This window comes from Aquarana catesbeiana, linkage group LG08, assembly GCF_042186555.1.
Source record: "Aquarana catesbeiana isolate 2022-GZ linkage group LG08, ASM4218655v1, whole genome shotgun sequence".
NCBI lineage: Eukaryota > Metazoa > Chordata > Amphibia > Anura > Ranidae > Aquarana > Aquarana catesbeiana.
In genome coordinates, this window is record NC_133331.1 from 297898064 (window position 1) to 297925976 (window position 27913).

The following is a 27913-nucleotide window of genomic DNA, read 5'->3' on the forward strand; positions in this document are numbered from 1 at the left end:
TCTGATCTATATAAATATAAAATGCACTTTTTAACTTTTCAAAAAGTGTTTCCCAGTGCGAAACCTTTCATCCAATTTTTAAATTGTTGCATTTGTAAAGTCAAATAGTCGGTATAAAGTAATTGTAGGGGTGAAAAAAAAGCACTTGTGGGTTTACCTAATCCTTTTTTTAAAAATAATTCTCCTTTAATTCTCCTAATAGGTGTTCCTTGTTCCCATCTCAAAAAGTTGGGAGGTGTACTATAAGGATATACAGTACATACACACACCGCACAAGGTAGGGTTGCCACCTCATCCTTTTAAACCCGAACACATATTAATTACACAGGTTTTGAGGCTAATTTAATGCAGATAAGGCACCGAGTGTGTTTAATTACCTCCTTAATCAGCCACAGAACCCGTGCAATTAATATGTGTTCGGGTTTAAATGTATGAGGTGGCAACCCTAGCACAAGGCTGTGTTCACACTACGAGACGTTTCTCTGGGCTGCAGTTCCTCTGAGCTCCACGAGGTGGTGATCTTCTCACATCTATCCAGACAGGAAGTCTCTAAGGAAGACAGGAAGTGATGTCAGGGAAAACAGGAAGTGATGTTAGATAAGGACAGGAAGTTCCATGAGGTACGAATAACAGAGGAGACATTGTTGAAATCGGCAGTAGAGGAGGTAATAAGATCTTATTTTCTATTTACACCCAGTAACCCCCCGTCATGTTCCGTCCTCTTCCTCCATAGTCACTGTGACGTCTTTTATCTCCAGCAGATGATGATACACACATATATTATTATTATACAGGATTTATATCGTGCCGACAGTTTGCACAACATGAGGGCAGACAGTACAGTTACAATACAATATAATACAGAGAGGAAGGAGAGCTAGATGGGGAAACAAGGTCACCTGCAGTCTGTTTGGTGTTTGCTGTAGTTTCTCACTTTGTGCAAAACCAAAGTGTGCCCACTTAAATAAAGAATCCACTTATAGATGAACCCCAGATATGTGCCCCCCAGCCATATATAATGTGGAATGGTAGATTAACCTTTTCAAGATCAGAACATCCCCCCCCCCCACTTACAGGGCTGGAACATTTCCTTCATTTTGGAGATGTCACCTTTTCCACCAATCACCTTCTCACCTCATCCGTCTATTGTACATTTTCTACATCTATACTAACAATGTCACACTTACCCCTAACGCAGGTGGTCAGACACTATAGCTGGCTTCTGTGTTCTTCACCTATAGCAGCCCCCTTACCCATAAGGCAAGCAGGTCTACCAGTTGCCCCCAGGATTTATACACAATGCTATAGTTCCTGGCCACCACGCCAAGGAAGGCGCAAACTCAGCACAGCAATCAGGTATTTGCGGTTGGCAGACAGGCCGAGTGATTCAATGACAGTCCGGGTACAAGGCAGGCAAGGTTCAGAATAGTCAGGGTCAAATCCATAGTCAAAAGTCAGACTGAGTTCAGAGTGTAGTCGATATCCGAACCGAGGTCATCAACGAGCAAATTCAAACAGCATAGCAGGGCAGACAAACAGAGAGCTTGGAGCACATGTTACAAACGCAATATCACAAGCATGAGACTGCAGGCTTGGCTGGCTTAAATCAGGTTTGGTCTCCACCCAGAGACTGACCACATCAATCACCTTGCAGGTGGACAGACAGAAAGAAAGAATGCATCACAGCCAAAACCAGGATACAGGAATTAGGAGTAGGAGCGCAACACACTCCTGACAAACGGATTATAGTACTTTTATTAGTGGTGGGGGGTGGGCGGTTTATTTAGGAGGGATTGGAATATGTATGTCTTTATTTTATAAGATTCAAATAAGTAGAAAAAGGGAAACATTTAATTTGCAGTAAATGTCCGGAATTTTTTTTTTCCCATAATGATCCCAGTCTCAGATATTCATCCTAAAATGTGATCAGTAAAGTCTCCGGAGTACACGGAGATCACAGGAATATGATGTGTCCTGGCAAAGCCCAAAGACAAAGATCATCTTCCAGTTTAGGAGAGGAGGGACGCACCTGAGAGATATTATTCTGTGTACAGAAACCTCACGCAGCACCCCCCACAGCTCCTCCTCCCAATGTCCCTCCAATCAGAGTCAGAGAATCCTATGACATCACACTGACCTCACAGCTCCTCCTCTTAATATCCCTCTATCCAACTTTTTTTCTGATGCTCTTAGGATGTGGACCGGCCCCTGGCCTCCTCACTTTCAAATTAGGGCTGTTGGACCTGCATTGTATGTAATATCAGAAACCTCAGCATGAAGTGGGGTTTAAATAAAAAGAGACCTGACCAGTGAGGTGAGGAGGATTCTGGGAATGTCATTTGATTTTACTATTTGTGTTCAAATCTAGAGTTTTCCTCCTGTGAAGTCTGGAGATCATATGACCATCACATTGCCTCCACCTCCCTCCCTGATAGAATAGAGAAATAAAAAGAAGATTCTAGAAGTCACCAGAGAGATCATCGAGCTGCTGACAGGAGAGGTGAGCGGTGCTGGGAAGGACGTCATGATGGACAATCAGCCGCCCCTCACATCACCGGGTAAGAGGAGACTTTATTGTAAAGGAGAGAGCAGTACGGAGGGTCCACCTAGATCCCCCATCATCTGATAAACACATAGAAACAATGTATTCAGTCAGTGTGTGTGTTTCCTACAGATGGATCCAGTAATGGGAACCCACCAGAGAGATGTCCCCGTCCTCTGTATTCCCGGGATTCCACACAGGAAGGTCACACCATCCCTCACCATCATCAGGTAGATGAGGAACAATCACTGATAGTATCATTAGGATCTGTACATTATCTGCATTGTTACCATTGATGTCATTTTTATTATATATTCAGAGTGGAAACCTGAGAGATCCTAAAGTTGAGATTAAAGAAGAGATAAAAGAGGAGGATGATGAGGATGGGGTGATGGAGGAGTCAGAGTATCTAAAAGTTTACAAAAATCTGCACCAAGACACCATGGAAGAGTCATCCAGCTACAGGAACCCACCAGAGAGATGTCCCCGTCCTCTGTATTCCCGAGATTCCACACAGGAAGGTCACACCATCCCCCACCATCATCAGGTAGATGATTGACAGTTATTGGTAGTTATGACTTAGGCCTCATGCACACAGTTCATTTTTACAGTCGCTTTTAGCAGCGCCAGAGGTTTATTTTTTCAGCTTAAAAACGCTTCTCCATTTTATTCTATGGCCTCATGCGCACACACAGGTGTTTAGGAGCTGTAAGTGGCATAAGGCGTTTTCAAGCTGAAAAAAAAACCTCAGACCCAGCGCTTTCTGAGGACCAGCATTAGAGCTGTAAAAATGTCTAACGCTGCTAAACGTGACTTAATGCTGTTAAGCCGCACCAAGCGTTTTTTTTCAATGTCAAAATCAATAGTTCCCTATGAGAGGCCATTGATTTGAATAGAAGTTGCACCACAAGTCAGATCATGGTAATCCGACTTGCGGTGCGGCTTGTGCACTAAGGATCTTGAAGAGGAACCCTCGCCAAAATTAAAGAAAAAAAAACTGACATGGGGTTCCCCCCCAAGAGAAATAATTGGCTTGGGGTCCCCCCCAAACTCCATACAAGACCCTTATCCAAGAATGCAGTCCGGCAGGTCAGGAAAGGGGGGGATGAGCGAATGCCCCCCCAACCATACCAGGCCACATGCCCTCATTATGGGGGGATGGGGGGAGCTCTGCGCTCCCCCCCTCCCCAAAGCACCTTGTCCCCATGTTGATGGGGACAAGGGCCTCTTTCTCGTAACCCTGGCAGGTGGTTATGGGGGTCTACGGGCGAGCGGCTTATTGGAATCTGGAAGCCCCCTTTAAGAAATGTGCCCCAGATTCTTAAACAGGGCTTGCAGATTCAGATAAGTTGCCTGCCCGCAGACCCCCACAGCCACCGGCCAGGGTTGTGGGGAAGAGGCCGTTATCCCCATCAAAATGGGGGACAAGGTGCTTTGGGGTAAGGGGCACAGAGCCCCCCACCTGCCCAAAGCACCCTACCCCCCCCATTCTGAAGGGCGTGTGGCCTGGTATGATCCAGGAGGGGGGCACTCGCTTGTCCCCCCCCTCCTTTCCTAAACTGCCAGGCTGCATGCTCGGATAATGGTCTGTTTTTTTTTGGCATGGGGGTTCCCCTTTACGCCCATACCAAACTGAAGAGTCTTGTATGCTCTTGAGAACCCCATGCCAGTTTTTTTTTCTCATTTTGGCGAGGGTTCCCCTTCAAGGTCCTCAGCGCACAAGCCGCACCGCAAGTCGGATCATCATGAGCTGACTTGTGGTGCGACTTCTGTTCAAATCAATGGCCTCTCATAGGGAACCATCAATTTTGAATAGAGGCAGAGAAACGCTGCTAAGAGCTAGCGCGGCTAAACGTGCATTACCGCCAATGCAAGAAGCTACTAAAAGCACATTTTTCAGCCGCCTTTTCCTGGCGTTGGTAGCGGCTTTGCAGCTAATTTTTTTGAACGCCCCGTGTGCATCAGGCCTTATACTAAAGCATGTTTGTTACAATGAATGTTTTATTATATATGCAGAGTGGAAACCTCGGGGATGATAATATTGATGTTAAAGAAGAGTATAAAGAGGAGGATGAGGAGTATGGAGTGATGGAGGAGTTTTCAGAAGGACACAAGGATATGATGGAGCCACCTAATACCAGGAACCCACCAGAGAGATGTCCCCGTCCTCTGTATTCCCAGGATTCCACACAGGAAGATCACACCATGCCTCAATGTTACAAGGTTGGTGGATCGGAGCATCTAGAACATGGACTTCTGCAGAGGATGTTTTTTTTTTTTTTCTATATGATGTCACAATATTTTTCTATCATGTTCATGGTTTAGAGTGGAGATCCAATCGATATAGAATTTGAGGTTAAATCAGAAGAAGAAGAGAGGTATGTGAGGGATGATCAGCAGTCTATGGAGGAGGATGGAATAACGGGGACATTTATAGAGGAGGACACTCCTACAGAGATCAGCACAGGTGGGTCATTAACGCTAAATACATTCCTCCACCCATACTGCTCACTGATTGGTCCAGAGTAGGGTGGGGACTGGGTGATATCAGCCTGTAATCCCCTGGTCACTTTCCTGAGCTGTGTTCCCCGTCCTGTATTCCTGTATTTCTCTCGGATAATCTTCCTTCTATGTGCTGCAGACACAATTTATGTATCTAGACTGGATTTATGGAGATTCTGCTGATTACAGAATACCAATATTATAAGTCCTCCTGACCATTACACCGTATATAGTAATTATATGTTGTATATTACATACTCCTGACCCCTGCACTATATACTCTATGTTGTACATTACATACTCCTGACTTCTGCTCTCTCCCCTCCACCCACTGCTATATATACACATAATATGTATTCTCTTTTGTTACATCCATTTCCTACCAGCTGGACATTTTATATCTGATGATTTGATTGGAGCACAGACTTTTACATGGTGATAATAATGTGATAACATCCTCCAACTTTGGAACCTTAAACAGAAAGTGATAATGAGGGAGGAGTCAATAACCCAATGATGGTGGTCTTCAGGATCAGTCCAGTCTTCATTTTGGTTGTTCTCCCCCCATCCTCACTCTCTGACCTCTGGTGGGGCTCAGCCCCGCTGTTATTCATGACTAAATCATGGACTAAATAAGGAAGTGCAGGACTTCTTGTGTTGGGAAGATGGCAATGAGTGATAGAGGGGGTGGGGACACTCGTCCTATAATCCCCTCATCACTGTCACTCCTATAAAAGACAGTTCTCGTTGTTTCCTCACTCTCTGACTAAGGTCCATGAATAAAGAAATGAACTGGTAGGAGATCAGAGGACCCATTTACTAGTTACCTTGAGGGGGGAATTGTAAGATCCTCAGAGACAAAGCTGCCTGATGTGGGCGGAGTCCTGGTTTAGGGGAACCAATCAGCTCATGTCTAGTAATAATCTTTGTATTTCTATTTTAGTAGATGGACGGGAGATGAGGAAAACCTCAGAGGATTGTCTCACTTTGTCTCCAGACTGTAAAGTAGAAGATGAGGACATCACACAGTATAGTCCAGGAGAAAACCCGACTACCTCAAATGTCCATCCGGCACCACACAGTGTAGATGGACCATCGTATTCCTCTTATCCTGAGGAACCTCAGACTGTGAGGGACGGTGCCGGACCATCGTATTCCTCTTATCCTGAGGAACCTCAGACTGTGAGGGATGGTGCCGGACCATCGTATTCCTCTTATCCTGAGGAACCTCAGACTGTGAGGGACGGTGCCGGACCATCGTATTCCTCTTATCCTGAGGAACCTCAGACTGTGAGGGACGGTGCCGGACCATCGTATTCCTCTTATCCTGAGGAACCTCAGACTGTGAGGGACGGTGCCGCCCTTCCAACAGATCAGATGTTTTCCTGTACTGAGTGCGGGAAGTGTTTCTATTATAAATCCAAACTTAAAGTGCATAAAAGAACTCACACAGGTGAGAAGCCATATTCCTGTACTGAGTGTGGGAAATGTTTTGGAAAAAAATCAGAGGTTGTCATACATCAGAGATCTGATATGGGGGAGAAGCCTTATTCCTGTTCTGAGTGTGGCAAATGTTTTTCACAAAAGTCCAGTCTTTCCCATCATCAGAAAATGCATACGGGCGAGAAGCTGTATTCTTGTACTGAGTGCGGAAAATGTTTTATACAGAAGTCCCATCTTTCCACGCATCAGAGATTGCACACGGGGGAAAAGCCTTATTCCTGTACTGAGTGCGGCAAATGTTTTTTACAGAAGTCCCATCTTTCCGAACATCAGAGATTGCACACAGGGGAAAAGCCGCATTCCTGTCTTGAGTGCGGGAAATGTTTTTCACGGAAGTCCCATCTTTCAGATCATCAGAGATCTCACACGGGGGAGAAGCCGCATTCCTGTCCTGAGTGCGGGAAATGTTTTTCAGCGCAGTCCAGTCTTACCATACATCAGAGATCTCACACGGGGGAGAAGCCGCATTCCTGTCTTGAGTGCGGAAAATGTTTTTCACTGAAGTCCAGTCTTACCACACATCAGAGATTGCACATGGAGAAGAACCTGCATCCCTGTCCTGAGTGCGGGAAATGTTTTTCAGATAAGTCCAGCTTTTATAGACACCAGAAATCTCACACAGAGGAGAAGCCACATTCCTGTCCTGAGTGCGGGAAATGCTTTTCACGTAAGTCCAATCTTTTCAGACATCAGAGATTGCACACGGGGGAGAAGCCATATTCCTGTCCTGAGTGTGGTAAATATTTTTCAAGGAAGTCCAGTCTTTACAAACATGAGAAACTGCATACAGGGGAGAAGCCCCTTTCCTGTCCTGAGTGAGGGAATTGTTCCTCACTGAAGTCCTGTCTTCCTGTACATCAGGGGTCCCACACAACCCTCGAGGTGTGTTAGTGAGTGCGGGAAATGTCTTGTATATGAATGTTGCTGGACATGTGGGGAAGAAGCACACCCTGATATACACCTCAGATATACTCCATGGCTGATCTTCATCATGGAAGAAACAGTTGATAAGGAGATCAGAGATCACCAAAGACATGGATGAAGTGTTGTACCGTGTTGGCCATTGATAGCAGGAGAAAAATAAAAATGGAGTCATTACCTCTCATTGGCTGAGTACATTTTGTGGTGGAAGATTTCACAAACACTTACAGGTCTGTTTCTAAAAACTTTGTAGAATGAATGTGTAAAGGAAATGTGTAAGTTCTGTATAGAATTGTATTGTATTTTGTATGTATTGCACACGGCTCTAATAATGTTTTCATGACATGTTTGCATTCTTTCCAGTCCTGATTAGAATTAGCCTGCCTATGTTACGCCCCTTGTTACCATAAAAGTACAATTGTAATATTAATGTGATAGCTACGTAATCATGTGTATAAAAACCTTCAATTGTGTCATAATAAAACAGAACAGTTATTTGGGAAGATGCGGAGTGTATCTTTTGTGTCTGTTCTCTACTGCAGTAGTTATTTATTTGGAACCGCTAATCAATATGAGGATAGGAGTTGCCTATCAATAAAATTCCAGAACAAATGTGACGCGCATTCCTCCAGACGTGACCAGTATTGGTCATATTTTATTTCAGTGATTTCCTATGGTCATTGGCTCGCGTCTACTGGCAATAATGTGGCACTGCAGTAATAATACCGCATTATTGCCCCATAATTGAGATGACGGTCATAGGAAATTGCTGTGTAAATGAAAATACGGCCAGAATTTGGCACAGCTGGCTGAATGCTTGTCACATATTAGGACATAAGATAATTAGACCAGCAATATTATACCAACTATTAATGTAATACAGAGAAAACTGCATTTGGCTATTATATGGCACTAAGTATCATAGGCATTAGCTCCATCTAGTGGCCAAATGCAACATTCTCCATGTCCCTAAGACCCCATTGGGGGGTATGCCCACCGCGATGGATGAAGCTTGGGCGTTATATATTGGACAGGTAAGACAGGGTCAACCAAGGCAGCTGATAAGGCAATACAGCCAGCCCTCCTGTACTGGGCCCGGGCCCCATCAGTTCAAAATGGGGGGGCAGGCACCTGCTGAGCAGGAGGGACAGCTGTACTGTCTTATTGCAGATTAGGGATGAGCTGAACACCCCCCCGGTTCGGTTTGCACCAGAACTTGCAAACGGACCAAAACTTCGCACGAACATTAGAAAAAAAGTGCTAATTTTAAAGGCTAATTTGCATGGTATTGACCTAAAAAGGGTTTGGGGACCCGGGTCCTGCTCCAGGGGACATGTATCAACGCAAAAAAAAGTTTTAAAAATGGATGGTTTTTCGGGAGCAGTGATTTTAATAATGCTTAAAGTGAAACAATAAAAGTGTAATATTCCTTTAAATTTCATACCTGGGGGGTGTCTATAGTATGCCTGTAAAGGGGCGCATGTTTCCCATGTTTAGAACAGTCTGACAGCAAAATGACATTTCAAAGGAAAAAAGTAATTTAAAACTACTCGCGGCTATTAATGAATTGCCGGTCCGACAATACACATAAAAGTTCATTGATAAAAACGGCATGGGAATTCCCCACAGGGGAACCCTGAATCAAAATTTAAAAAAAAAAATGGCATGGGGGTCCCCCTAAATTCCATACCAGGCCCTTCAGGTCTGGTATGGATATTAAAGAGAACCCCGCACCAAAATTGTAAAAAAAATGGTGTTGGGGTCCCCCTCAAAATCCATACCAGACCCTTCAGGTCTGGTATGGATTTTAAGGGGAACTCCACGCCACAATTTAAAAAAAATGGTGTGGGGTCCCCTCAAAAATCCATACCAGAGGAAATCACTGAAATAAAATATGACCAATACTGGTCACGGCTGGAGGAATGCGCGTCACATTTGTTCTGAAATTTTATTGATAGGCAACTCCTATTCTCATATTGATCCGAGCACGCAACCTGGCAGGCCACAGGAAAAGAGGGAGGATGAGAGAGCGCCCCCCTCCTGAACCATACCAGGCCACATGCCCTCAAAATTGGAAGGGTGCTTTGGGGTAGCAGCCCCCCCAAAACACCTTGTCCCCATGTTGATGAGGACAAGGGCCTCATCCCCACAACCCTTGGCCGGTGGTTGTGGGGGTCTGCGGGTGGCTTATCGGAATCTGGAAGCCCCCTTTAACAAGGAGACCCCCAGATCCCGCCCACCCTGTGTGAAATGGTAATGGGGTACAAAAGTACCCCTACCATTTCACAAAAAAAGTGTCAAAAATGTTAAAAATGACAAGAGACAGTTTTTGACAATTCCTTTTTTTAAATGCTTCTTTCCATCTTCTTCAGGTTTTCTTCCTTCCTTCTTCCTTCGGTTTCTTTCTCCATCTTTTTCTTCCTCTGGTTCTTCCTCCGATCCTCTGCTTCTTGCTCCGGTGTTCTCGTCCAGCATCTTCCTCCGCAGCGTCTTCTTCCCCGCTTCGGTCTTGGGCCGCATCCATGATGGGAGGCTCCCGCTGTGTGATGCTTCTCGTCTTCTGACACTTCTTAAATAACAGAGGGTGGGGCCACCTGGCAACCCTGCCCCCCTCTGACGCACGGGGATTTGACGGAGACTTCCCAATGGCTGTCCCCGTGATGTCAGAGGGGGCGGGGTCACCCGGTTACGTAACAGGTGACCCCGCCCCCTCTGACATCACAGGGGAATGCCATAGGGAAGTCCCCGTCAAGTCCCCGTGCGTCAAAGGGGGGCGGGGTCACCGAATGGCCCCACCCTCCGTTATTTACGAAGTGTCAGAAGACGAGAAGCTTGACACAGCGGGAGCCTCCCATCATGGATGCGGAGCGGCCCAAGAACAAAGCGGGGAAGAAGATGCCGCGGAGGAAGATGCCGGACGAGAACACCGGAGCTAGAAGCAGAGGATCGGAGAAGGAACCAGAGGAAGAAGAAGATGGAGGAAGAAACCGAAGGAAGAAGGAAGGAAGAAGGAAGAAGACCGAAGAAGATGGAAAGAAGAAGCATTTAAATAAAGGAATTGTCAAAAACTGTCTCTTGTCATTTTTAACATTTTTGACACTTTTTTTGTGAAATGGTAGGGGTACTTATGTACCTACCAGGGGGGGCGGGATCTGGGGGTCCCCTTGTTAAAGGGGGCTTCCAGATTCCGATAAGCCCCCCTGCCCGCAGACCCCCACAACCACCGGCCAAGGGTTGTGGGGATGAGGCCTTTGTCCTCATCAACATGGGGACAAGGTGCTTTGGGGGAGGTGCTACCCCAAAGCACCCTCCCAATGTTGAGGGCATGTGGCCTGGTACGGTTCAGGAGGGGGGGCGCTCTCTCGTCCCCCCCTCTTTACCTGTGGCCTGCCAGGTTGCGTGCTCGGATAAGGGTCTGGTATGGATTTTTAGGGGGTACAACACGTCATTTTTTTTTTTAATTTTGGTGCGGGGTTCCCCTTAATATCCATACCAGACCTGAAGGGCCTGGTATGGAATTTAGGGAGACCCCCATGCCATTTTTTTTTTAAATTTTGGTTCGGGGTTCCCCTGTGGGGAATTCCCATGCTGTTTTTATCAATTAACTTTTATGTGTATTGTTGGACCGGCAATTCATTAATAGCCGCGAGTAGTTTTAAATGACTTTTTTTCCTTTGAAATGTCATTTTGCTGTCAGACTGTTCTAAACACAGGAAACATGCGCCCCTTTATAGGCATACTATAGACACCCCCAGGTACAAAATTTAAAGGAATATTACACTTTTATTGTTTCACTTTTTGCATTGATACATGTTCCCTGGGGTAAGACTCAGGTCCCCAAACACTTTTTTTGACAACACCATGCATATAAGCCTTTGAAATCAGCACTTTCAAATTTGCCGCGAACACCCCAAATTGTTCGCTGTTTGGCGAACTAGCGAACAGCTGATGTTCGAGTCGAAGCTCATCCCTATTGCAGATACTGATCCTCTTCTGTCTTCCCCTGTAGTGTGGCCAGCTTCTCCCTCCAGCTGCACTGCAGGGGAAGTGGTTCTAGTACATGCACTCCTTCAACTTCCGTCCAGGCCCCCACGTCTGCTCTTTTCCCCCGCAGCAGCTTCCGACTTCCCTCCTCTAAGCACACAGGGGGATGTTTCAGGATGGAGAGCGGGGAAAGGGGCCAGTACAAGTATATAATTTGCTGGCCCCTTCCTTTCCTGAATGAACACAGTGAGTGATCAGTACCAATCACTCCTGTGTCCTTTCACAACTGTGTTTACTATGCTTCAGTTTGTGAATGAGAAAGAAGCTTCCAATTCATTCATCTGTGCAGCTGAGGCTACAGAGAAGGGGACTGATATATCTATGTCCTCAGTCACTTCTGGCCGGGGATGGGAGTGGGGGCCCTGTCAGGTGATTTCTAACAACAGCCCTGGCGTCACCTTGTACCTCCGACCATCACTCTATAACCAGGACTATGTCTGGAATGTATTCACTTCACAGTGCAAATGCAGCTGATGATGTCATTGTCTCATGAGCACATGAGCCAATGACGTCATCAGCTGCATATGCAGTAAATATCTCCAACGGTGCATGGCACAGCAGCTGCCCAAAGGCAGACACAAATGCCCATGCGTGATCCCACAAATGTGCGCCTGCGCCAATAACTGGCATCCAAATGCCATATATATGGGCAGCAGGTTCACTAGGACTTTGCTGTCTGATCTCCAGCTTGTACCCGTGTACCTGTTCCCGTGATCCTTGCTTGATTCCTGTGTTTGACCCGGCTTAATCTGACTACGCTTGCTATCTATTATCCTGACCCCGGCTTATCCTGTTGATCTTGCTTAACCTCTTCTCTGCTTGATATCCTGTTGCCAAACCTTGCCTGCATCTGATCCTCTGAAGCTGACCAGGCTCGTCTAATTCCACATCTGTCTGCTCTATATAGTTTCCGGTGTCACTGACCCTCCATCTACTGTGTTCTCTCCATCCGCTGTTCCTGTGGCCTTCCGCTACTTCAACCATCCAGCACCGCTCTGGTTACATACCAGCCACACATCTCCGCAACCAACAGAAGATCTTGCAGGCACTCTTACCTCACCACGCTTTGCAACTCCAGTGGTCCTTGAACCGGGGCTCTACAAGAGGTCTCCTTCTACACGTCAGGCTCGGCCACAGGTACATGACACACCTAGAGCCCTTATGAGGTACTCAGATGCTTCCTGATAATGACTAGGATTCATTGCAGGACACCTGGGTTACCACATACTCTGTCCAGACACTTACCCTATCTCCCGCACCCTACTCCATGAGTACCCCATAAGGGAATACCCTCACTATGGTAGAGACCAGGAGAAAGAATATCACAGTGCAATCACCTCATATGAAGAAATAGAGGGGAGTAACCGGTAACAAATCAGATACCTCAGACTCTATCTCATATACCTTTGCCTGAGGTTGCCACCTGTCCGGGATTCACCCCGGCAGTTCAGGTTTGAAATCATGCATCCAGGTTTCAGACTGTCTAAAACCCGGACACATGATTCAGACTGGACTATGACTTCCCAGCAGGGTTGCTGGCTGCAGTTGTCTAAGCCGTGCTGGCTTTGGGACTGCCCAAAGCCAACACTAACACCCCCCTCCCCCCACATACAGACGGGAGAGGAGAGAGGGCTCTATCTGCTCCTCTTCATCCCGCTCCTACCCCCCTGTGTCTGTCCACACTCCAATCCCCGGCGATGTGACTCAGAAAAGTTAAGTGGGGGCTGGAAATTTGAAGCCCAGCAGCCACAGATACAAGTGGATGAGAGGTGCTGACTGCCAAGGGGTGAGTGAGCTCACCATCCCTCCCTGATCTTTTTTACAATCATCGGCTCTAGTGGCCATAATGTGATTTTTCGATATTTTTACGATTAAGGTTTTTTTAGAAAACATGGCCGCTAGATGTTGCGGACGAATTATAGGAAATGATTGTTTTTATTGAATCAGGGCCAGAGATCGGCACGGCTGGGAAATGATTGTAACATTCATCTTTTCTCCCCATTCACACAGAAGGAATGTACACGCACTTTCACCCGGAGAACGGCTACGCCACATTTTTTATGGATGGACCCTGTAGACCCCCCCCTTTTCTGACACTTTTTGTTTACACGATAAAATCTGTATTTTTTGCTAGAAAATTATTTAGTCGTTGCAATTTTCACACTGTATTTGCACAGCAGTTTTTCAAACGCAAATTATTTTGAAAAATACCCTTAATATTAATGGAAAAAAACACAGTAAATAACCCAATGTTTTGTTAGAATATAAAAAATTATGTTATGCTGAGTAAATAACATGACACGCTTAAAAACTGCGCACGCTTGTAAAAATGGTGACAAACAACGAAATGTAACCACTTCCCTACTGACGTATAGACGAATGACACCGGCAGGAACACTCCCTCCCTCCGGGCGGGCGTCATATGGCATCTGCCTGCTTTCGCCGCTCTTGCACGCCCCTTCAGGACACAGCCCATTGCCGATCGGGGTGAAGAGCCAATGAAAATGTCTCTTTACCACGTGATCGGCTGTGTCCAAGGAGGAGATTGCGGTAACAGCTAGTTACCAATCACAGTGTACACCAATACACACTGATTGCCCCAAAATAAAGAGTACCTTTCCCCAGCTCATCCGAATATCAAGTACCTGTCACCAGCTCATCAGAGTACCCGAGTACCTATCACCAGCCCATCAGAGTACCTGAGTACCTATCACCAGCCCATCAGAGTACCTGAGCACCTGTCTCCAGCTCATAAGAGTACCGGAGTACCTATCACTAGCCCATCAGAGTACCCGAGTACCTATCACTAGGGATGAGCCGAACACCCCTCTGTATGGTTTGCACCAGAACTTGCGAACAGGCAAAAAATTTGTTCGAACACGCGAACACCGTTAAAGTCTATGGGACTCAAACATGAATAATCAAAAGTGCTAATTTTAAAGGCTTATATGCAAGTTATTGTCATAAAAAGTGTTTGGGGACCTGGGTCCTGCCCCAGGGGACATGGATCAATGCAAAAAAAAGTTTTAAAAACGGACGTTTTTTCGGGAGCAGTGATTTTAATAATGCTTAAAGTCAAACAATAAAAGTGTAATATTCCTTTAAATTTCATACCTGGGGGGTGTCTATAGTATGCCTGTAAAGGGGCGCATGTTTCCCGTGTTTAGAACAGTCTGACAGCAAAATGACATTTCAAAGGAAAAAAAGTCATTTAAAACTACTCGCGGCTATATGAATTGTCGGTCCGACAATACACATAAAAGTTCATTGATAAAAACGGCATGGGAATTCCCCACAGGGGAAACCCGAACCAAATTTTTTTTCAAAAAAATGGTGTGGGGTCCCCCCAAAAACCCATACTAGACCCTTATCCGAGCATGCAACCTGGCAGGCCACAGGAAAAGAGTGGGGGACGAGAGAGTGCCCCCCCTCCTGAACCGTACCAGGCCACATGCCCTCAACATTGGGAGGGTGCCATCTTGATGGGGACAAGGGCCTCATCTCCACAACCCTTGCCCGGTGGTTGTGGGGGTCTATGGGCGGGGGGCTTATCGGAATCTGGAAGCCCCCTTTAACAAGGGGACCCCCAGATCCCGGCCCCACCTGTGTGAAATGGTAAGGGGGTACAAAAGTACCCCTACCATTTTACAAAACAGAGTCAAAAATGTTAAAAATGACAAGAGACAGTTTTTGACAATTCCTTTATTTAAAGTCTTCTTCTTTCCATCTTCTTCGGGTCTTCTTCCTACTTCCTTCCTTCGGTTTCTTCCTCCATCTTCTTCTTCCTCTGGTTCTTCCTCCGATCCTCTGCTTCTTGCTCCGGTGTTCTCGTCCGGCATCTTCCTCCGCGGCGTCTTCTTCCCTTCTTCGTTTTCGGCCTGCTCCGCATCCATGATGGGAGGCTCCCGCTGTGTGACGCTACAATAAAAGATTCACAACATATACAAACACAATAACATAATACAGGTTCCCCTGGAGGGTATGATAGATAATACTTCCTGTGTGAGAAATACCCTGAATATGCCCACACATATGTATGTTCCTCTCAGGATGGATTCCACGTGTCCTTAACATAAAAATTCTGCTCTACATGTTTCGCCACCCGAACCATCGCTTCTTCAGGAGCTTGAATATTTCTATTCAAAGACACAACACAACAAAGACACAACACGCCCCCCAATGATCCTCCAGAGCCCCTAATATACAGAGAGCGACCGTAGATGAGCACATTTGTCAGGATGTGGGGGCACACAAGGTAGCTAAAGGTATATAATATATATATATATATATATATAAAGTAAATTATGCAGAATGCATTTATTTAATATGGGTATTTGGCTGAATAACCCTTCCCATTACTTACGTAGCAATGTAGAGCTGATAAACATCCACTAGCGCTACGGCAAGAAAATATAGAGCTCATAGACCCCTATAGGGGAACACACAGGTTTCCCTATCGTCCTGAAGAAGCGACGGTTCGGGTCGCGAAACATGTAGAGCAGAATTTTTATTTTCTATACATTTTTATTGAATATTTAACATTTTAACATAGGGAAAACAGAGCAGTTAATGATAACAGTCATACATGTTAACATATCGTCCATAACAAAGGGTCGTACATGAGTGCGCCAGAACCATTAAAGTTATAACTACCAAATATCTGCTTGCTATACCATATCAATAAGTAATAGAATAATAAAAAGTAAAAAAAAGGGGGTATCTGAACCCCAAGACACCCCTCCTGGGATCAATCTGTGTCATGTGGCGAAGCCACCAAGGGCTCTCAAAGGAAATCACATGCGTTGGTATTATTGGATCCTGAGGATAATTCCTAAGAGAGATCTTATTCTACGGTATAAGCAAATCAATCATAAAAATTTACCATATAATTGGTCACAAGAACATTATGGCGATAAACTAATTCTTGGAGTACCAAGTCAAACGAATTCAGTGGAAGAGAAAGAATAAGTTGTAAACAGAACAAAAACATCCTATATTAATTATTACTGTGTGATACCCATGTCAGATCCTTGAGAGAGTTGTGTAGCAATGGTAGCTATCTTGGGAAGGATCCTATAGATTCCATTTCCTAGTATTTTTCTCAGATAATTTTAGTAGGTACCCCATCTGTCGGAGAGGACCATGAGAATGGTCCGAGTTCTCATGGAGGAATCCCAAGGTCAGGGATGAAGTAACACCAGCTCCAGAGAGAGTTGTGACAGGAAGAGGAAAGGAAAAGAAAGGAAACAAAAGATAGGAGGAGAAAAACGATAGAAAAGGAAAAGTAGTGACCTAAATAGTCCCACACTAGTCCGCGATCTATAACAGATCAAGGTGTGAGCCCCAACCGTCAATTTCTTATCCAGGGTTCCCAGATGGCTTTGTATTTCTCTGTAGTATCTAGAAGTGTGCTTACCATCTTTTCCTGGGCCATAACCCAGGAGACTTTCTTTTTAACTAGATTGAAGGAGAGGTGGGGTTGTTTCCAGGCTCTCGCGGTAGTTAATTTCATTCCAATTGGTATGAACGTAATGAGACGGCTCACTAGTTTGGGTGCGTTCGAGATAGGGAAATTGAACAATGCTATGTGAGCATATTTTTGTATAGGGAGGTCAGAGACCTTTCGGAGCATATGGAAAATTTTTATTCCAGAAGCCCCTGATCTTGGGGCAGTCCCACCATGTGTGTATCATGGATCCTACATGACTGTAATTTTGGAAGCATAGGGATGAGGAGGTGGGATAAATGCTGGACAGTTTTAGTGGGACCAAGTACAGTCAGGTCCATAAATATTGGGACATCGACACAATTCTAAACTTTTTGGCTCTATACACCACCACAATGGATTTGACATGAAACGAACAAGATGTGCTTTAACTGCAGACTTTCAGCTTTAATTTGAGGGTATTTACATCCAAATCAGGTGAACGGTGTAGGAATTACAACAGTTTGTATATGTGCCTCACACTTTTTAAGGGACCAAAAGTAATGGGACAGATTAACAATCATCCATCAACCTTTCACTTTTTAATACTTAGTTGCAAATCCTTTGCAGTCAATTACAGCCTGAAGTCTGGAACGCATAGACATCACCAGACGCTGGGTTTCATCCCTGGTGATGCTCTGCCAGGCCTCTACTGCAACTGTCTTCAGGTCCTGCTTGTTCTTGGGGCATTTTCCCTTCAGTTTTGTCTTCAGCAAGTGAAATGCATGCTCAATCAGATTCAGGTCAGGTGATTGACTTGGCCATTGCATAACATTCCACTTCTTTCCCTTAAAAAACTCTTTGGTTGCTTTCGCAGTATGCTTCGGGTCATTGTCTATCTGCACTATGAAGCGCCGTCCAATGAGTTCTGAAGCATTTTGCTGAATATGAGCAGATAATATTGCCCGAAACACTTCAGAATTCATCCTGCTGCTTTTGTCAGCAGTCACATCATCAATAAATACAAGAGAACAAGTTCCATTGGCAGCCATACATGCCCACGCCATGACACTACCACCACCATGCTTCACTGATGAGGTGGTATGCTTTGGATCATGAGCAGTTCCTTTCCTTCTCCATACTCTTCTCTTCCCATCACTCTGGTGCAAGTTGATCTTGATCTCAACTGTCCATAGGATGTTGTTCCTAGAACTGTGAAGGCTTTTTTGGATGTTGTTTGGCAAACTCTAATCTGGACTCTAGTCTGTTTTTGAGGCTCACCAATGGTTTACATCTTGTTCTGAACCCTCTGTATTCACTCTGTTGAAGTCTTCTCTTGATTGTTGACTTTGACACACATACACCTACCTCCTGGTGAGTGTTCTTGATCTGCCCAACTGTTGTGAAGGGTGTTTTCTTCACCAGGGAAAGAATTCTTCGGTCATCCACCACAGTTGTTTTCTGTGGTCTTCAGGGTCTTTTGGTGTTGCTGAGCTCACCGGTGCGTTCTTTCTTTTTAAGGATGCTCCAAACAGTTGATTTGGTCACACCTAATGCTTTTTGCTATCTCTCTGATGGGTTTGTTTTGTTTTTTCAGCCTAATGATGGCTTACTTCACTGATAGTGACAGCTCTTTGGATCTCATATTGAGAGTTGACAGCAACAGATTCCAAATTCAAATAGCACACTTGAAATGAACTCTGGACCTTTTATCTGCTCCTTGTAAATAAGAAAATGAGGGAATAACACACACCTGGCCATGGAGCAGCTGAGCAGCCAATTGTCCCATTACTTTTGGTCCCTTAAAAAGTGTCAGGCACATATACAAACTGTTGCAATTCCTACACCATTCACCTGATTTGGATGTAAATACCCTCAAATTAAAGCTTAAAGTCTGCAGTTAAAGCACATCTTGTTTGTTTCATTTCAAATCCATTGTGGTGGTGTGTAGAGCCAAAAAGATTAGAATTATGTCGATGTCCCAATATTTATGGACCTGACTGTACCATCTCATGAGCACCTTTAGATTCGCCTCGAGTGCCGTATTAATAATTCCCTTAACTGCAGACTGTGAAGCCCTTTGCCAGGCAGCCAGGCTTCAGGATCATCGCAGGTACCTTTACCATTCTAGCATAAAGAGGGTCTTGGATTCCATCTTGGCCAGTGACCGATATATCACTGAAATCCCACCCCTCTGCTCTGTGGCTTGCCCACACTAAAGTTCATATTCAGTGAGTGTTAAAGGGTCAGGTGTGGAGGACCATCATTTGTGGAGAAAATTCCTTAACTGGCATAGTCGGTAATGTTCCTCTGGGGGCATATCTAGTTTGCTTATACATTAAGCCCGAGTGAGGGGTCCAACAGGGTGGATGAAGTGTCCTATTCTATACATTCCCTTGTAGAGCCACCAGCTAAAGGCCTTGATGTCCATACCAGGTCGAAAAAGAGGATTCTTGAAATAGGTGTGATAGGGGGTGCCATTTGAAAATCAAGTGAGGGTTAGATTTGAGGGTATCCCAGATGATAAGGGAATGTGATAGAGTAGGTACCATGACTGCAGGTCTGGCCTTGGGGGAGCACCAAAGGAGAAAATCTGGTGTGTAATGGGGGGTAGCTTGACGTTCTGTATGGACCCAGTCAGGGTGAGCCACTTTGGAGAATATGACTGAGAGTTGGGAAAGTTGGGCAGCTTGGTAATACCAAAGCAGGTTCGGAAGAGCCACTCCTCCCTTATCACTAGCACGGTAGAGGGTTTCCTTGGCTACCCTTTTGTTCCCCAAATAAAGTGTAATATCTTGTCGCTCACTACTGGGGGCACCTGTCAGCTCGAGCGGGACAGAGCTCCGGGACTAGGCGGCCATACCTCAGAGCTCCGCGCATGCGCTCCTAGAGCAGAATTTTTATGTTAAGGACATGTGGAATCTATCCTGAGAGGAACATACATATGTGTGGGCATATTCTGAGTATTTGTCACACACGAATTATTATCTATCATATCCTCCAGGGGAACCACATCAAGTCCTACCTATCTTTTATTATGTTATTGTGTTTGTATATGTTGTGAATCTTTTAATGTAGACTTTTAAAATATAATACTTTTTTACGTGCCTTCAAAGTCCATTTTTCCTATCTTCAACCAGTCAAACGGTTTAGGACGTGGCATATTATCATTGTGGGTGTTTGATTGCCACCCAGGGGCATCGCAATCTAATTTAGTATCACCGCTGATTGTGTGCCGAGATCGGTGATGTGCCAGAACGCCGAGGAGGAACTGCACTTTGAGGGGCTTGCTGGGCCCTCCTTTATTTATTAAATAATATACAGGGGCGCTGCCTTGCTGTATTTAAATATGTTTTCGTTTTGCAGTATATTATGGCCTTTTGGTGGGAATATGACGTCATGTGATGTCCGAGGAGGGGGGTGTCACTTTTTTCCTTCATTTTGATTGGTGGTAGTTCATTAATATTCTGTTTGCACTGTATGCACTTTATCACATGCCTGACGAAGGGATCCTGCGTGGCTCTGAAACGTTGCACCTATTCTGTTATAATATGATCTTTCTACAATAAAAGTTGTGGACTGCAACTCAAGATCCATGGTGTGCTGGTGAACATGTGTATTTATATAGAGCGGAGATCTCAAAACTACGGCCCTCCAGCTGTTGCGGAATTACAAGCCCTGTGAGGCATTGTAAAACTTTGACATTCACAGACATGACTAGGCATGATGGGAATTGTGGTTCCTGAACAACTGGAGGGCCATAATTTGGAGACCCCCTGAGGAGCCGATCACCTTCATTTCCCTCCTGCAGCCGCTGGAAGCCAGCTTCTCCTCCACTCCCTCACACCACCATTCAGCGGGGGCTGCAGGAGGGAAATGGAGGCGATCAGTTCCTCTAAATGCCACTGCCCCCCTATTCAAATGTGTAGATAAATATGACAGGGGAGCCGCATGGTCCCCCTCAAGCATGGGGCTGGGTCACAGCTGTGTCCCCTATAGTTATGCCTCTGCCCCAATCCCTCTCCTGTTATTCTACAAGCAATACATTACAAAAAGACTGTTTATTGGAGCCCGGAGTGAATGGACTGTTGCTTGGGTGACTGGAGGCCTCTGTACTGTATGGGAAAGAACCAGATATCATCAGTGGCTCCTGCGGGGGGAGCACTACACATCTTTAAGGATATACAGTACATACACACACAGCACAAGGCCATGTTCACAGCATTGTCCCTGATTTCAAGGGACTGTCCCTGATTTGGAGCAATGTCCCTCTGTCCCTCTTTCCTCCTCATTTGTCCCTCATTTTGGTCTGATCTATATAGTTGTATATAAAATGCACTTTTTATCTTTCAAAAAGTGTTTCCCAGTGCTAAACCTTTTATCAAAATTCTAAATTGCTGCATTTGTAAATTTTAAAAGCCAGTATAAAGGAATAGTAGTAGTAAAAAAAGCCCTTGTGAATTTAGTTAACCTTTTTTTTGGTTATTTCTCCTTTAAGAGGGTGTGGCAGGGGGCGTGTCCTATGCCTACTTACGTTTGGTAGTAGGTGTCTCTCATTCTCATCTCAAAATGTTGGGAGGTATACAAGGCCGTGTTCACACTACGAGACGTTTCTCTTGGCTGCAGTTCCTCTAATCTCCACAAGATGGTGATCTCAATTCTACCCAGACAGGAAGTCTCTATGGAAGACAGGAAGTGATGTCAGGTACAGGCAGGAAGCTCCTTGTGATATGAGGTAGAGGTGACGTGGCTGAAATCGGCAGCAGAGAAGGTAATAAAATCTTATTTTCTATTTTTTAACCCCCGTCATGTCCGTCCTCTTCCTCCATAGTCACTGTGATGTCTTTTTTCTCCAGCAGATGATGATACACACATATATTATTATTAATATACAGGATTTATATCGTGCTAACAGTTTGCACAACATGAGGGCAGACAGTACAGTTACAATACAATACAATATAATGCAGGAGGAATCAGAGGACCCTGATCCGGAGAGCTTACACTCTAAGAGGGAGGGTCAAAGGATAAAAAAAGGCACAGTGGTGTAGTGGTTAGCACTCTCGCCTAGCAGTAAGAAGGGTCGCTGGTTCGAATCCCGACCACGACACTACCTGCCTGGAGTTTGCATGTTCTCCCTGTGTCTGCGTGGGTTTCCTCCGGGTACTCCAGTTTCCTCCCATACTCCAAACACATGCTGGTTGGATAATTGGATCCTGTCTAAATTGTCCTTAGTATGTATGAATGTGAGTTAGGGACCTTAGATTGTAAGCTCCTTGAGGGTGTAGGGACTGATGTAAATGTATAATGTATGTGTAAAGTGCTGCATAAATTGATGGCGCTATATAAGTACCTGAAATAAATAAAAATAAATAAATAACTGTGAGGGATGGGCTGATGGAGAAAATAAAAGTCCAGGTGTTAGGTGGGGGCAGGAAAGGCTTCTCTGAAGAGAAGGGTATTCAGGGATTGTCTAAAAGTTGAGAGAGTAGGAGATAGTCAGACACATTGGGATAGGGAGTTCCAGAGAATGAGAGAGGCTTGGGAGAAGTCCTGGAGGCGAGCATGGGAGGTGGTGACGAGGGAGCTAGAGAGCAGGAGGTCTTGGGAGGAACAGCCTGATTGCATACAAATTGAAAGTGAATAGGCTTGACCTCATATTATATGGTTTTGGTAAATTGAACAAGAAAATTATACAATGTATGGCCAGCCTTAGTTGTTGTTGGTATTTTGAATTTAACTCAATAGGTGAGTGGAGGCCAGTGGAGGGATTTTCACAGAGGGGTGGAGGCCAGTGGAGGGATTGGCAGAGATGGGTGAAGGACACTGAATGGAGGCCAGTGGAGAGATTGGCAGAGGGGGTGGAGGACATTGAATGGAGGCCAGTGGAGGGATTGGCAGAGAGGGGTGGAGGACACTGAATGGAAGCCAGTAGAGGGACTGGCAGAGAGGGGTGGAGGACACTGAATGGAAACCAGTGTAGGTATTGGAAGATGCTGAGTGGCTGGTAAGGTTGATGAATCTGGCAGCAGCATTCATGATGGACTGAAGGGGGAGGAGCATGTGTAAAGGTAAGCCAATGAGGAGGGAGTTGCAGTAGTCGAGGCGAGAGATGACCAGGGAGCAAACTAGGAGCTTTATGGTGTCATTGGTTAGGAAGGGGCATATTTTAGAGATGTTGCAGAGGTTGAGGCAGCAAGATTTGGACAGTGATTGGATGTGGGGCCGAAAGGATAGTTCAGAGTCCAGGATTACACCTAGTACCGTAGCATGCGGGCGCGAGTAGATAATTGAAGTTGATTTTGTCATGAGAAGGGGCACGTGGGGAAGAAATATTATGAGCTCAGGTTTTGGATAGATTGAGTTTAAAGAAGTGGTGTGACATCCAGGCTGATGTGTTTGTTAGTAAATTAGTGATGCATGAGGAGACTGATGGAGTGAGCTGAGGGGTAGAGAGAGAGATTTGGGTATCATCAGTGCAGAAATGGTATTGGAAGCCATGGAGCCTATAAGCTGACTCAGGGAGGAGGTGTAGATTGAGAATAGGAGAGGTCCAAGAACAGAACCTTGGGTGACCCAGACAGAGAAAGGAAGAGGAGAGGAGGAAGTAAAGTTGTGATGCTAATGGTGCACTGGGATAGGTAGGATGAGTTGAGGGTGAAATTCAGGTTGAAGTGAATCAAGAAGGTTCTTTTCAGTGAGATGGTCGCTCAGTTGGTTGTAGACTAGACGTTCAGGAAGTTTGGAGAAAAAGGGGAGTAAGGAGATGGGGCGTAGGTTGGTAAGTTTGGTGGGGTCCAATGAAGGCTTTTTCAGCATGCGGGTCACTAGTGCATGTTTATGAGTATTTGCGAGGGTCCAGGGGATAGGTGGGTATTGAAAAACGTTTAGCAACCCTGTCTGTAGTAGCAGGGTTTAGAAAGGGAACACTTGATCGTGCCTGTGAATATGGACTGATAAGTGGTGGGTGGATATCTGTACAGCTGAGATCTCATCACAAATTGTATCAATCTTATTTTTGAAGTGATTGGCGATCTCCTGGGCAGTGAATGAGTTTGTGGCGAGTTTGTGACGAAGTAGCGTTGAAGGTAGAGAAGAGTTGATGGGAACGGGATGATAAGTTGTTAATGAGAGTGATAAAATAGGTCTGCTTGGCCATGAGGAGACAGAAATTGTATTTTTGGAGGGCAGATTTATATTGGTTGATGTCTTTCTAAGACTTAGTCCTATGCCTCAGACTCTGAAGAGCGCAGCCTTGTTTTTTTAAACTCCTGGTCTCATCTGTTTGCCAAAGTTTTAGGGTTTACTGGCCTGGCTGTGTGTAGTGAGGGGGGCCAGTGTCCAAGGCGGGGAAAAGGGATCTATTGTAGACAGAAGTGGTTAGGTTGAGGCAGGTGAGATTTTGTCATAGAGGTGGTCATGGTCAGTAGCAGAGAAGAGAAGGGTTAAGGTGGGTTAGGTGGCGAAGGTTTCCACGGGTAACTGTTAGGCGGTTGGAGGAAGAGGAGGTAGAAGACTGGGAGAGAGTGAAAATAATAAGGTGGTAATCAGGTCAAAGGAGGATGTTAGACTGAGAGGTTTAGAAGTAGCAGGATTAACAGGGATGTTAAAGTCACCGAGAATGATTGTGGTGATTTCAGAAGAGAGCAAGTAGATTAGCCAAGCAGAGAAACCACCAAGGAAGGTTGATACGGGTCCAGGAGGCCAATAGATCACAACACTTCTAAAAGAAACTGGAGAAAAGAGATAAATACAATGTGCCTCAAATAAGGAGAGTGACAGAGAGGGAGGTGGGTGAAGTACTTGAAAGATGCTATGTGGGGCTGGAAGGATTCCCACGCTAACTCCCTTACATCCACAGGGTCTATGGAATGAGTCCAGAGAAGGCCATCATGGGAGAGGGAAGCAGGAGAAGCATTGGTAGATTCATAAAGCCAGGTTTCAGTAACAGCAAGTAGTTAATGATAAAGAGGTCATGGACAGAAGTGAGTTTGTTACAGACAGAGCAGGTGTTCCAAAAGGCACAAGAGAAGGGAAGGCTGGTTTTGGGAAGAAGAGGAATAGAAGCTAAATTGTGTGGATTGCAGCTGTTGCCAGAGGGCATGGGGTGATGTTCCCCCAGCTGCAGCATACTGCCAGGTTTGCTCCAGTGGCGAGGAGGGAGGGGATGATGAGGTCACTGACTCTACGTGGGTGCCTGATAGAAGGGAGGAGGAGGAGGCACATCTCCAACAAGGCAGGATTCCCTCCAGGGGCCAGCTTAAGGACAGCCAACCGACTGCATCACATCGCAGAGATCCGCATGTGCAGGGCGCTACTGACTCCGCGCATTTTTTCAAAAGTTCTTTGGTGTGGGTCTTTTTTGAGACGTGTGCAGCATTGCTGTTTGCAACATATGTCTGAAGAGTATCAAGCGTGGCCAAAACAGCAGCCGCTTGGGCACCACATGCTTGACCAGACATATGTCGAGCTCCCATGCAGTCCGTTGGCAACAGTACTTAAAAGACTCACACAAAAGAACAAGGTGGACCTCTCCTTGCTCCTCATCAGCTGGGATCTCCAATCCCACTATACCTTCAGTCCTCTCAGAGACCTGCACTGAGAGGAATGAAGGTGTAGAATTAGGTGTCCCAAACACTTGCGGGCAATCTGCTAGCGGTACACCTAAATCCAATTGTAGCAGGCACATTTCCCTACCCCAGTTGCTAAACTGGCAAAGGAAATTTGGTCCCAGCCATCCAAATGCTCAGTGACTAAATGCTAGTTTGGCAAAATGGCTGGTACTCCAACTGCTGCCTTTTCAGCTGGTAGACTCTGCCCCCTTTCGAGAATTTTTGGAATGTGCGGCACCTCAGTGGCAGGTTCCCAAACGCCATTTTTTTTCTCCGAAGGCCATTCCGGCTCTCTACCGGCATGTGGAAGGCAATGTCTTGGCCTCGTTGGACAGGGCGGTCAGCGGTAAGGTGCATATTACCGCTGACTCATGGTCCAGCAGGCATGGACAGGGACGTTACCTTTCTTTCACGGCACACTGGGTAACCCTGCTGGCAGCTGGGAAGGATGCAGGACAGGGTGCAGTAATGTTGGAGCTTGTTCTGCCACCATGCCTCCAAAATGCTGGTAGTGGTGATTCTGCCACACCTCTCTCCTCCACCCCCTCCTCTTTTTGTTCCTCTATGGCCTCTTCCTGTGCAGATTTGTCCTCGGAACCAGCGGTGCTCCGTAGGCATTCTAGGGGTTACGCAAGTACTCAGGCAAAAAGATGCCATGCGGTGCCTGAGTTGGTCAGCTTAGGGGACAGGAGCCACACTGGGGCAGAGATTCTGGCTGCTTTGCAGGGACAGGCTCAGAGGTGGTTGATGCCACACCAGCTTCAGCTAGGGATGGTGGTTTGCGACAATGGCACCAACCTCCTCTCCGCCCTACAACAGAGACACTTCACCCATGTTCCCTGTTTGGCTCACGTCCTTAATTTGGTGGTGCAGTGGTTCTTGTGCAGGTACCCGGGCTTACAGGATCTCCTGAGGCAGGCCAGATAAGTCTGTGGGCATTTCCGCTGATCATATGCCAGTGCTCGGCTGGCTGACCTTCAAAATGAATGCAACCTGCCCAAGAACCGCCTCATCTGTGACATGCCCACCAGGTGGAACTCAATGTTGGCAATGCTGCAGCGGCTTCACACACAGCAGAGGGCCATCAATGAGTACCTGTGCACATATGGCACCAGGACAGGGTCAGGGGAGCTTGGCTTTTTTTTTCACCATGCCAGTGGCTAATGATCAAGGATGCATGCACTGTCCTGTCACCATTTGAGGAGGCCACGAGGATGGTGAGCAGTGACAGTGCATGCATCAGTGATACTGTCCCTCTTGTCTTTCTGTTGGAGCACACGCTGTGGAATAATGGACAGGGCACTTGAGGCAGAACAGGGGGAGGAAGAGGAGGACTTCCTTACCTCTCAAGGCCCCCTTTATCCAGACAGTATTCCTGCAGGCCCGCCTATCACACAGGAAGAGGAGGAGGATTGTGTCAGCATGGAGGTGGAGCCTGGCACTCAGCATCAGCAGCAGTCTTCAAGGGATTGTTTTCAGTCCTCAGAAACCCATGGACTTGTACGTGGCTGGGAGGAGGTGGCTGCGGATCATGTCGTCCTTAAGGGGAAGCTTGCGGAACTTATCCAGCCTTCCCAGAGGGAGCAGAGGATGAAACATCTTCGGGAGGCCTTGCAGAAAGGTTTGTGCAATGCGTTTCCAGAGCCTGGGAGGTTACAATTTCCTGGTTCTCCTGCACAACCTGTTGCTGAGGCTTCGGTCAGTCACAGAAGGAGTGGTGGAGAAGGTTTTGAGGATGCATCACTGGCCAGAGCTTGCACAGTATGCAATTGAGCTACTGGCCTGTCCTGCATCCTGCGTTCTATCTGAATGCACATTCAGTGCTGCTGGAGGCTTTGTAACCGATCACAGAGTGCACCTGTCCACAGACTTGGTTGATCGGCTCACCTTCATAAAAATGAATCAGTCTTGGATCACCAGCTACCAAGCACCTGATGCTGATGTAACCGATTAATTTTTTCATGAATGTGAGTTACCTTGAAGACTAAATGTGCTGATGCTGAGTGACTATCCTATTCCTCCTCAATGTTCATGTTGATAGCTTCTAAGAACGTTTTTGGTTCTGGGCACCAGCACCAGTGCCTAAAGCCCAATTTTTTAACAGGGGCGTGTAATTACAATTTTTGCTGCACTATTTCACAGCAGGACCTGTTTCTGCGCTCAACAAGAGTATCTGTAAAGGCTTTACAGTGTTGTGTCACCATTACCACCACCGCCTAAGGCCCATTTTTTCTGCCCCTGTTTAATAGGGGCGCGTAATTACAATTTTTGATCTAATATTTCACAGCAGGGCACGTTTCTGCACTCACAAAGAGTAACTGTGAGGGCTTACAGTGTTGTGGCACCACCACCACACCACCACCA

At 45.9% G+C, this 27913-nt stretch overlaps 2 protein-coding genes across 2 annotated transcripts in view; both read left to right on the top strand.

The window, feature by feature from the left end:
* Nucleotides 1–5071, top strand: part of LOC141106843 (uncharacterized) — a 59983-nt gene extending 54912 nt beyond the window's left edge. Inside the window, exons 4-6 of the mRNA XM_073597771.1 lie at nucleotides 2862–3089; nucleotides 4559–4765; nucleotides 4868–5071. Of these exons, the coding sequence (XP_073453872.1) occupies nucleotides 2862–3089; nucleotides 4559–4765; nucleotides 4868–5071 (639 nt within the window). The remainder of the gene's footprint in view (nucleotides 1–2861; nucleotides 3090–4558; nucleotides 4766–4867) is intronic.
* An 867-nt stretch (nucleotides 5072–5938) lies between these two features.
* LOC141106844 (uncharacterized) overlaps nucleotides 5939–27913 on the top strand; it is a 209570-nt gene continuing 187595 nt past the window's right edge. The window contains 1 exon segment of the mRNA XM_073597772.1: nucleotides 5939–7369. Within this exon segment, the coding sequence (XP_073453873.1) occupies nucleotides 5954–7369 (1416 nt within the window). The 5' untranslated portion in view covers nucleotides 5939–5953.